At 45.7% G+C, this 11,435-nt stretch overlaps 1 protein-coding gene across 2 annotated transcripts in view; it reads right to left on the bottom strand.

Annotated features, from left to right (window-relative positions):
- Positions 1-448: 448 nt before the first annotated feature.
- Positions 449-11,435, bottom strand: part of l3mbtl2 (L3MBTL histone methyl-lysine binding protein 2) — a 34,161-nt gene continuing 23,174 nt past the window's right edge. Inside the window, exons 11-19 of one of the 2 annotated variants that reach the window (XM_063222050.1) lie at positions 11,103-11,352; positions 9,398-9,459; positions 6,193-6,297; positions 5,819-5,966; positions 4,963-5,045; positions 3,567-3,801; positions 2,780-2,875; positions 1,853-2,011; positions 449-1,214 (exon numbers count right to left, since the gene is read on the bottom strand). In XM_063222050.1, the coding sequence (XP_063078120.1) occupies positions 1,048-1,214; positions 1,853-2,011; positions 2,780-2,875; positions 3,567-3,801; positions 4,963-5,045; positions 5,819-5,966; positions 6,193-6,297; positions 9,398-9,459; positions 11,103-11,352 (1,305 nt within the window). In that variant the 3' untranslated portion in view covers positions 449-1,047. The remainder of the gene's footprint in view (positions 1,215-1,852; positions 2,012-2,779; positions 2,876-3,566; positions 3,802-4,962; positions 5,046-5,818; positions 5,967-6,192; positions 6,298-9,397; positions 9,460-11,102; positions 11,353-11,435) is intronic. The other variant, XM_063222051.1, reaches the window with a different exon arrangement.

The following is an 11,435-nucleotide window of genomic DNA, read 5'->3' as shown; positions in this document are numbered from 1 at the left end:
CATGTCTTTGTCTTGCCGTTCCAGCAGTGGCCTTCAACATGGCAACATGGCTACGTTTACATGACATTTTTAATCCCGTATTAATAATTCAGTTAATAATTCATTTGATCTTTCATTTAGTTCCGAATTGTGAAGTATTTGCATGATGGATCGGAAGTAAGCTTTGTTCAGAATTAAAGTGAGTTAATTCTGAATTAAACGTCTCATGTACAGTAAACGTAGGCAGTTTGAATCCCATGTCAGGTGAATCCCATTAGTGACAAATTACATTAATTACACACCTGCTGCACAATAGGTGGCATATTTACCTGGAGATAATACATTTTTACTGCAGTGTGTGTGTGTGTCAATTTCAATGTGTTCAGTTTAACTGCACATTGGAGTCTGGTCAAACACAATTTCAATCTTCTGTGCTAACACCTGTTACATAGATTCTCCCGAAGTACACTTGGACTTTGACTTACCTATGTTTTATTCTGATCAAGTAATGAATCTAGTAATAGAAGCAGCAACGGGATGATTTTAATTAAAAACTTGGGTAAGGCACTCAATGACTACTTTCAATAACCACCCGGGCATAGGATAGTGTTGAATACTGTGAATCTGGGACGGTAACAACAGTTCGGTTGACTCGTAATACAGTTTATGTGCACGACAATAAAGAGTGATTTGTAACAATAGCACACAAAAGACAACACAAACTCAGCAGCGACTCAGCAATAACAACCAAGGAACCAAGGTGTGGAACATTTCTCATGATGAACATACAGTAGCTCCTCAGCCATGCTCTGCAGACCTGTTTGATGTGCCTCAACACAACATGTGGCATGGTTTTCATTTTTTTTACCAGTCTCCAGGGCCTCTGACAGCCTTGGATGAGAACAGGACAACCCTCTGCCCCACCCCGCCCCACCCCTACATACAATGTAAGGAGGACCCAATTCTGGGGCCCCTCTCTCCTTGGACCCAGGACAATAGTTCCCCCCCCGCACACACACCCCTCGACGGCCCAGTCAGTGTCCACAGTTGATGCTTGGCCTGGCCTGGCTACAGCCCTCCTCCCCCTTGGCTTGCAATGTCCAGCTCTTGTTTGATGATCTTAACTGGCGGCTCTGGATTATCTGCCTCTGGTGGTTCGTGATCAATGTGCGGTAGAGATGTAGAGACGGGCATCTCATCCTCCAGCTCCTCCACTTTCACCTTCACTGCAATTACTGTTGGGGAAAGCAGGCATCACAAAAAAAGCCAAAGTGAATTAGTGAAAAAATGAACAAATGGTATTGGCATACGGTATTACAGACACACCCACAAAGTCAGACTATTTTTATAAGATGAAAGCTATGCATCCAACAATAAGCATGAACGGCCACCCGTGTACTTGGCTCGTAAATGTGCGTTACGTCCCTTTATGGGTGAAAACAAACCGAATGTCTCATCAACTTACATGCTACATCGGCTTGTCTAAAAGAACACAGTCCATGCTTCAGGCACGGCTGTTTGGCTCTATTATTTGAACAGCCGGCAACACAACACGTTTTCGGCATGTTGCGCGTGAACAATGCTAGTCTACAGGTCCATAACTTTCGTTTATTAAACCCCAACTTCACCAATTGACTTGCATGGGTTGTTTTCCCCCACAAATGGGCGTAACGTACATGGAAAACGTCACACCGTTCACGAGTATCATCATGATTTCTGTCTTACTTGTATGTTGCGAGGCCGGAGGAAAGAGAAAAGAATGGGAGGAAGGACCTCCACTGGCAGTCATTTTCTGTGTTAACTCTTACACCAATTTAAAATTAAAAATTCCTGAGGACAGAAACAAAAACACTGTACACCCCACTGCACATACTCTCTGTGGGCTCCTCCTTGGGTTCAATCTTCACGTGCAGATCCTGATAAAGGTCCACCTGACTGTCTGAGGTAGGAGGGGCCTCTTCTTGCCTTGGGGTCGGCTGCTGCTGCTTGGGAGGTGAGGTTGTGGAACTGCCCTTCCTCTTTGGCTTTCTCTCTACAAATAGATGAACACAAACCGTTCAGAGGGGAAAACAGCAAAAGCTGACAAGTATTCTTTTCACGCAACATTGCACCTTTATTATTTGCATACTGTACATACAAGTCAATTCTTGTAATTTTCGCTGTGTGACAGACTTTATAGAAGTCATGTTATTGTTTTATCACCGCCTGTTCTCAAGCTGACTTCCATTTTGATCCTGCCACTGTGCTGACAAAGCGAATGACATGCAATTATCTCAGATTCACTTTTAATGAATGCATTCACTTTCAGTGACTGTTGCGGGTGTCAGAGTCTAGACAATCATAATGAACACTTAGAATTTGATGGTGGTGGTAAGGTATTTGTGGAAAAAGGTAACATTTGTGAATGGGCAGCATGAACTCTGGAGAGACACTGCTAAAAATATTACACAGTGCACTTTTATGTGTCTGAGGTGTGTGTGTGTGTGTGTGTGTGTGTGTGTGTGTGTGTGGTTGCGTGGTTTTCATTTAATTTTGTTATGACTATTTGGACAATTTGTACATTTTAACTGGGAGTTATGGGGAAAAACTATTTCGAGCTCTCCTATGCTGCATGGTATAATGGACCAAATTCATTCACTATTAGTTTTACATTGACTTTGATCAGGAGGGAAAATAGATGCTCCAGGTTGGAGCAAAGACATTGTCACCAAGTGTGCGCGAAGATATATTGTCCACAAGTGTGTGTGGGTAAAATACCATTAAATGCCAACTCACCACATGCAGACTGCTATGAACTTACTTTGTATTGTGTTGGGCATGCTTAGCATACACTTACTCTTTGTTCCACTCTTCCAGGGTTTGATCTTTGTTTTGGCCTGCGCCTGCGACTGCAGCTCTGCAATGACAGTGACACCATGTACACATCTAATCAATGAAAATGATTAGTACAATGATGTAGGGCTGCCTTGGTGGTAGGATTACCAGATTGGACTGTTTAGGATAACTATCTGCAGTTCAAAAAGTGTGTTCTGTAGCTTAATGGTGATAAAAAACAATAGCATTTAGTTCTTATCAGGAAAGATTATGGATGTATTGCCTCCAGGTGGTTTCTTGAGCAATTATTGAGCTGAAGTCAAATCTGGCAACCCTTATTGGTGAAGGTCTCCGCTCTCCAATTTTGTGTACAGGCCATCCAGAATCGTGCCGATGTCCGTTCCTGAACCAGTTACAGTTGGAACCTGCTTACCTGCAAACCACTCACGTTCATACCGGGCTCTGACATTTTCCGCACGCGTTACCCAGATGAACCTGCTGGCGTCCACGTTGTTGTCAAAGAGAACAATATTTTTCGCTAGGCTATGTATGCAATATAACGAACAAAATACAGTTAATCAATTCTCTTGAGGAGGCATCAAATTGCTACACTCGGATTGATATGAAACCACTATTTTGTAGACCCCTGCCATTGTCACTTCTCAACCATAGCAAGTTTTAAGAAGGGAAGGAAATCGTATGTTACCAATTACAATCCGGAGCTTCTGTATTTTCAAAAGGACAATTAAATTTAAAGTTATATAACACTTCACCTGGATTGACGGGCGGCTGCAGCTGGTAGCTGTGCAGCTCGCACCAGCCGACAGGGTAGATGTCGGGCGACTCGCAGTCCACCCATTGGTCGAACTCGGACTCCCAGCCATCGAAGTGCAGCAGCAGCAGCCTGCCCACGCAGCGCTCCACCGTGGCCACGCACACCAGCCGAGGCTCCATCAGGTCCACGGCTTCTAGCTTCATGCCCCGACATATACCATGGCCCACCTCATCCTGTGGGAAGCAGGGTAGAGCGAGAGAGAGAGAGAGAGAGAGCAAGAGAGCAAGAGAAAGGACAGACAGAGAGAGAGTTAGTTAAACACAACAACCGAGGCTCTATCAGGTCCACTGCTTCCAGCTTCATGCCCCGACATATACCATGGCCCACCTCATCCTGTCAGAAGAAAGAGAGAAAGAAAAAGAAGGAGAGACAGAGAGAGAGAGAGAGAGAGAGAGAGCGCAAGAGAAAGGACAGACAGAGAGAGAGTTAAGCTGGGCTTACACTGTGCGACTTTTGCCCCGATTTTGCCCCGATTTGGCACTCGCACGACTTTGAGAGTCGGGCCGATTTCTTGCTCAATCGCAGGTCAATCGTGAGTCTCGCATCGTGCAGTGTACATGGGGTAACGACAAGCGATTTCACCTCACGATAATGCAATCGCAGGGTCGCAAGAACATCAAAACGGTTTGAAATTCTGGTCGTGGCTCGTGCACAAATCGCGCTACGACCCGATTTGACACTTCACATGCTCAAATGAATAGGGCCATGCGATTCGCTGTTGAGCGCGACCTCATCTCCACCTCAGGTGCGCATGTTCCCTCCTCTGCAGACCGGGGAAACATGCCTGTCGCGTCGTACGGTGGAAGTATTTCACTCGCATCCGACTGTCGGCTCATGTAGTGAGGACGTGAGTCGTGAGCTGTGAACTTTTAAACAGTGAAATTCCACCGTGCAGTGTGAGCAGAAGCTTAAGACCCAAGAGTGAAAATATCACACAGTGTATGCCCGGCTTTAGTTAGACACAACAACCGAGGCTCTATCAGGTCCACTGCTTCCAGCTTCATGCCCACATGTATACCAGAGAGAGAGAGAGAGAGAGAGAGAGAGAGAGAGAGAGAGAGAGAGAGAGAGAGAGAGAGAGAGAGAGAGAGAGAGAGAGAGAGAGAGAGAGAGAGAGAGAGAGAGAGAGAGAGAGAGAGATGCAAAATGTCCTGAAGATTTGGCTTAATGCCTGCAGTAATACTATGCCTGTGCCTGATTTCATCCTGAAAGAGATAGGTGGAATGAACCACAGAAAGACATACAGATACATACACAGATATACAGATATACAGTACATTGATGGGTGCTGTTGTTGTTCATAGCAGTAGTACCCATATGGTAGTAATACTCACCGTATTGAAAAGTGTTTTTGGTGCAGGAATTGCATCTGTTTCTTCCAGATACTTAGGCCAAGTGAATGTTGCAGAGTCCTGTTCTGTTGGGACAAAAACAGGGGTTTCAAATTTTAAAAGTAACAGATGCTGGCAGATGACTATCGTATTTAACATTACTATATTTGTTTAATTACTTATCTACAGTCATAGGAAAAAGCTTGTACACCCTTTGAAATGTCTTACATTTCTATTAAATTGGTCATAAAACATGGTCTGATCTTCCTGGAAATCACAAGAAGAAACAGTGACAGTGTCTTCTTTAAGTAATTACACTCAAAAATAGGAACTATAATAACTTGTACCCAGTGGTGGTGGGCATTGGCACTGCCCTTTAGATTCGATTAGATTACGATTCGGGAGGTAACAATTCAATTCGACTCAGTCCAGAATTCAGTCCAATTCTACGATGCATTGCAATGCAATGCATTTCTACTGAAGACAAAACGTTAATCAGTCATGAGGAAATACAAGCAGTCAGATATTGAGCAACATGTTAATGGCTGTTGTGTGTATCCGTCCTGCAGCTTTCAATGCTTTGAATTACTTTGCTCCAGAAATGCTCACGGAAGTAATTGAAACTTGCGATGCATTGCCGAATCGATTATTGAATTGTCCTGCCCCGCATTGCGATGCATTGCCGAATCGATTATTGAATTGTCCTGCCCGGCGGCATTGCGATGCATTTACCGAATCGATTATTGAATTGTCCTGCCCCGCATTGCGATGCATTGCTGAATCGATTATTGAATTGTCCTGGCCCGCATTGCAATGCATTGCTGAATCGATTATTGTTGACACCACCAGGGTTGTTTACCTGGAGGGAGGGTGAGGGGAATGTTGTTCTTCTCACAGAAGCCACAGGGCAAGATGGCGTGCGAACTGGCATGGTAACAGAACCAGTCTGTGCCGTCACCAATCTCTACCCCATCGATGCCCACCATGATATAGCCATCCAGAAGAACCTGTGGCAGAAAACAAACAGTCAAACCAGAGTAACACACAAAACAGACATATACAGTGGGAGGAAAAGGTAAGTGCACCCATTGGCATTTCTTACATTTCTGTCTGAATTGGTAATAAAATACAGTGTATTCTCATCTTCAATAAAATGACTATAATGAACAAACACTGTCTGTGCTACAGAATACCAGAGAGAGAGAGAGAGAGAGAGAGAGAGGTATCGGTCACCTTGCGCACAGTTGCTACGCAGATGTTGCCAAGGTTCAGCGGGTCTATGGCCTCCAGCTTCATTCCCTCCTTGAAGAAGCCACCTTCCATGTACACCGTCCTTGGCTGACACGCACGCGTGCACGCACAGACAGACAGACAGACAGACAGACAAAGTTAGTTTGCATCCTTTGACACTCAATTCTTATAATCAGACTCTACACCTCGTACCAGATCCATCATAAAGAAGTACAGTATACGAAACAGATCAATAATTTGTAACCCCACCCCCCAAAAAAACCCAAAACAAAACCCAACCATATTTCAATTGCAAATGTGTATTAATATTTCTTGATAATACCTCTTATTTTAAAATGTATGTCTTGTGCAATCTACAGCACAAAGTAGTAGTAGTTGGGAATACAAAACAATGATTTGAAAACATATCAAAATAAACAATAAAAGTGACAAATGCAAATATGCATTGGTGCACTGTGCAATAGTTTTAGTAGTCAAGTCAAGTCAAGTCAAGTTTATTGTCAATTTCTTTACATGCACTGGTCATACAAAGAATTTGAAATTGCGTTTCTTGCTCTCCCATGCAGACATAGACTAATCTAGGTAAGGACATAGACAGTATAGACATAGACAGTACTCATACATGGACGTAGACATTGCTCATACAGACATTTAAAGTGCAAGACTGGACAACAGAAGACTTGTAGAGGACATACATTAAGAGGAGGTATTTTGTTGTGCTTTTTCTAAAAGTCCTTTATAGCGTTCTGACATAGTAATAGTAGCATTTGAAGAAAATAAATAATTAAAAAAGGTTTTATTAAATACACCAGCAGCAGTATGTGTGTGTGTGTGTGTGTGTGTGTGTGTGTGTGTGTGTGTGTGTGTGTGTGTGTGTGTTTAGTGCAGGTAGAAAGTGCGGTGTGCGTCTGTGTGTGTGTGTACCTGTGTGTGTGTGTGTGTGTGTGTGTGTGTGTGTGTATGTGTGTGAGTATGAGTTGTGTGTCAGTGTGTATGTTTGGGTTTAGTGCAGAAAGTGCAGTGTGCTTGTGTGTATGTGTGTGTGTGTGTGTGTGTGTGTGTGTGTGTGTGTGTGTGTGTGTGTGTGTGTGTGTGTGTGTGTGTGTGTGTGTGTGTGTGTGTGCATGTGTATGTTTTGAGTTAGTGCAGGTTGAAAGTTCAGTCACAGATGTAGTAGTGCAGGTGGAATGTTCAGTCGCAGATATGGTGGTGGGGATGAGGGGGGGGAGCGTTGTCAGTGGCCTGGCTGGCTAGAGGCTGACAGTGAAGGGAGAGTGGTTTGAGTGTTCAGTATCTTGATTGCTTGATGCATCGTGCTGCTTGCAAGCCTGGTGGTACGGGAACGGAGGCGCCTGTACCTCTTTCCAGAGGGCAGGAGGCTGAACAGTTTGTGTGCAGGGTGGCTTGTGTCTTTGATGATCATCAGTGCTTTTCGGGTGAGGCGTGTGGTGTAAATGTCCTGCAGGGAGGGGAGTGGTACTCCAATGATCTTCTTCGCTGTGTTCACAACACGCTGGAGTGTCTTCCTGTTTTTCTCCATGCAGCTTCCTCCCCACACTGTGATGCAGCTGGACACGACGCTCTCTATGGTTCCTCTGTAGAATGTTGTCATGATGGAGGGTGTGTAGCACTTGCCTTCTTTAGTTTGCGCAAGAAGTAGAGACGCTGATGGGCCTTCTTCGCCAGTGATGTAGTGTTGGTGGTCCAAGAGAGGTCGTCGCTGATGTGCACTCCAAGGAACTTGGTGCTGCTCACTCTCTCCACAGCATCACCGTCGATGGTCAGTGGTGGCAGTTGTTTTTGGACCCTCTGAAAGTTGACAACAATCTCCTTGGTCTTGTTGACATTCAGCAGGAGGTTGTTGTCTTTGCACCATCTGGCCAGCAGGTCTACTTCTTCTCTGTAGTGGGTCTCATCGCCCTTAGTGATGAGGCCCACCAGTGTTGTATCATCCGCAAACTTCACTAGATGGTTAGTGCTGTGGGTCGTTGTGCAGTCATGTGTCAGCAGCGTGAACAGCAGGGGGCTGAGAACACAACCTTGCGGAGCCCCCGTGCTCAGGGTCAGGGTGCTTTGAGGTGTTATTCCCTACCCGTACTGCTTGTGGTCTCTGCATCAGGAAGTCCAGCAGCCAGTTGCAGAGGGAGGTGCTGAAACCTAGTTTGTCCAGTTTTCTGATGAGTTGTTGTGGTATTATGGTATTGAATGCTGAGCTGAAGTCAATGAACAGCATTCTCACATATGAGTCTTTATTGTCCAAGTGGGTGAGGGCTGGATGGAGGGCAGAGCAGATTGCATCCTCCGTGGATTGCTTGGCTCGGTATGCGAACTGGTAGGGGTCCAGGGTGGTGGGTAGGGTGGCTTTGATGTGTGACAGGACTAGCCGTTCGAAGCACTTCATGATTATGGGCGTCAGTGCTACAGGACGGTAGTCATTGAAGCATGATGGTGATGATTTCTTCGGCACGGGTATGATGGTAGCAGCTTTGAAAAGTGATGGGATGACTGCTTGCTCCAGAGAGATGTTAAAGATGTCCGTGAAGACATCCTTCAGCTCTTCTGCACAATCCTTCAACACTCGGCCAGGTATGTTGTCTGGGCCAGCTGCTTTGCGTGGGTTGATGGTGGCCAGTGTCCTCTTCACACTGGCAGAGGACAGGTACAGGGGTTGATCATGGGGGGGAGGGGGAGTTTTCTGTGGATGAGTGTCATTTTGTGCTTCAAAACGGGCAAAGAAACTGTTCAGGTCGTTTAGCAGAGAGGTGTTGTTGTCACAGTTTATTTCCAGAATTCATACTGCCCATTCACAAATTTGACATACTGCCCATTCACAAATACTTACCACCACCATCAAATTTTAAGTACGTATTCATTATGACTGGGAAAATTGCACTTCTTTCTCCATGTCCGCCATTTCGAATATCCAGAAATAGACATTTTAGTTGCAAAACCTGTTGTTCTTTGGTCATACTAGTAACTATTAGATTATTACTTTGTAAATATTCATGAAAAGATCCAATTTGGCAATAGGTAGCACAGTTTCAATGAGCAGCATAGTTGCAATACCTTTTCTGGCCGCAATCCTACACAGTCCAACTTTACTACGAGCAACATTGCTAAAAATCCCACACTAAGACTAAACTTCTTGGTCTATTTTATAAAACAGCCCAACATTGAACTTGATTACCTTTTTGAACAATGTAGGGTAACTGTCAAAAAGCTGCAAGGTTGATGATGACCCAGAGGAATCTACAGTAATAAGAACACAAGGTTAAAGACAACCTGATGCATGTGGAAATCATTACAAGTCACAAAACAAAGAAAACACATACTCAGATCTCACTAACTCAGACCTGATCACATTTATCATGAACACAACATGAACGTAAACAAACAAACAAAAACAAAGCAAACATGGTCTAGCGCAGATCTGCTCACATTTATCATGAATATGAAATCATGGGTTTATCATGGGTGAATTGGCTTCCAATGGTTCATGGCTATGGTTCATTTGTTCGCCCTCCATGAATCATATGCTTGGCAAATGCATTAATGCTATACAGCATTTGTCTGGTATGGGCTGTTTTGTACTTTCAAAGTACAGACTGGGTTTTAGATTCTTTTTTTAACCCATTTTGACTGGGGGACGCATCTACGGTTTTACCTTTCATGCAGGCTGCCGCATCTACTGTATGTACCATGTACACTATGGGGTTTTCAGGCCGACCAGAACGGAGCCGGTGCCGGTGCCCGCACCAGTTACGTTCGGCACTGAAGTGCTTATTTGTGAACCGCCCATGTTCATACCGGACTCTGAACTTTTTTGCACGTGACTGTGCTACCCAATTGAATCTGCTGATGGCAACGTTGTCTTCACAGTTCACTGAGAAAAACCTGTATTTTGCTTTCCGGTCTGTGGCGTGAACATGACGGCCGGTTCGCGATTAGGTGCGGGAATGAGCACCCGCACCGTTCTCAGTCGGCCTGAATGCGCCCAGAGAGTGACTACCTTTCATGCGGTTTTCAACGATGAAGGCATTTCGCAAGCACATGGCAAATCATGGCAGTCATGGGTAAGTGGTTGAGCAGTCACGGGTAAGAGTTTAGGACATCGGACTTGTAGCCCAAAGGTTGCCAGTTCAAGTCTCGACCCGCCAGGATGGTGGGGGGGAGTAATTAACCAGTGACCCCCCCCATCCTCCTCCTGATTCCAACCTGGGTCCCCATAGGCATTGTTGCCCGTAGCCTAAATGGTATGGCGTGTTAGCAAGTCCTGGTTGTTGATGGCGGTAAGTTGCAAGCAAATGATCTTTCTGCAGCTTTACTCTCTGAGCTTCAGGTTGACTTACTCTTGTTCTTGGAGGAACCTTAATCACACTACACTTCTATGCAGAGAAGCCGCCAGCGACAGGGGGGGCCCTGAATTGGATCCTCATAACACTGTAACATAACAATGTATTGAGGAGGCCCTTTCAAATTACTTTGTCCCCGGCCTGGCCAAAGCTGCCAGTGGCCCTGCTTCCATGACTAGTCAACCTCAACACACCAAGGTGACTAATGAACCGACCCACCTGTGTTGTTCACTGAGGTGACGCATGCTCTTGGACCATCCGACGGGGTGCACCAGGGAGCTGTACTTGTGACACTTTCAGTTTGATATACACCTAGTCTTCTTCATTCAGGTAGCACTTGTCCAAAATAGTAAGTACAGTACACCCAAGTGACAAACCAACCCACTTGTGTGCTTAATGAGGTGACCCACGCTCTTGGACCAGCCGACGGGGTGCACCAGGGGGCTGTACTTGTGGCACCAGAAGTCAGCATACACCTGGTAGTACTTGTCCAAAATAGTAAGTGCAGTAGTAACACACCCAAGTGACAAACCAACCCACCTGTGTGCTTAATTTTGTGACCCACGCTCTTGGACCAGCCGACGGGGTGCACCAGGGGGCTGTACTTGTGGCACCAGAAGTCAGCATACACCTGGTCCTTGGCCACCTGGCCGCCCTCCACGTAGAGCAGCCGCAGCCGCCCGCCCACCGCCGTGTCCACCATGGCCAGCCGCGTCTGGCTCACCAGCGCCCGGTCCACCACCTCCAGTTGCATGCCGTGCCGGAAAGGGCAGCGCATGGCCTCCGCAAGCTGGGTGCAGAAGAGACAAAGAGGTGACACCTTATTGTCACGGACGGACCTTAGTCATGCTAATTTCACCTGGGTCTCTCTCG

Source organism: Engraulis encrasicolus, chromosome 17 (assembly GCF_034702125.1).
Source record: "Engraulis encrasicolus isolate BLACKSEA-1 chromosome 17, IST_EnEncr_1.0, whole genome shotgun sequence".
NCBI lineage: Eukaryota > Metazoa > Chordata > Actinopteri > Clupeiformes > Engraulidae > Engraulis > Engraulis encrasicolus.
The sequence above is the reverse complement of the archived record's forward strand: the minus strand, read 5'-3'. Positions and strand labels throughout refer to the sequence as shown.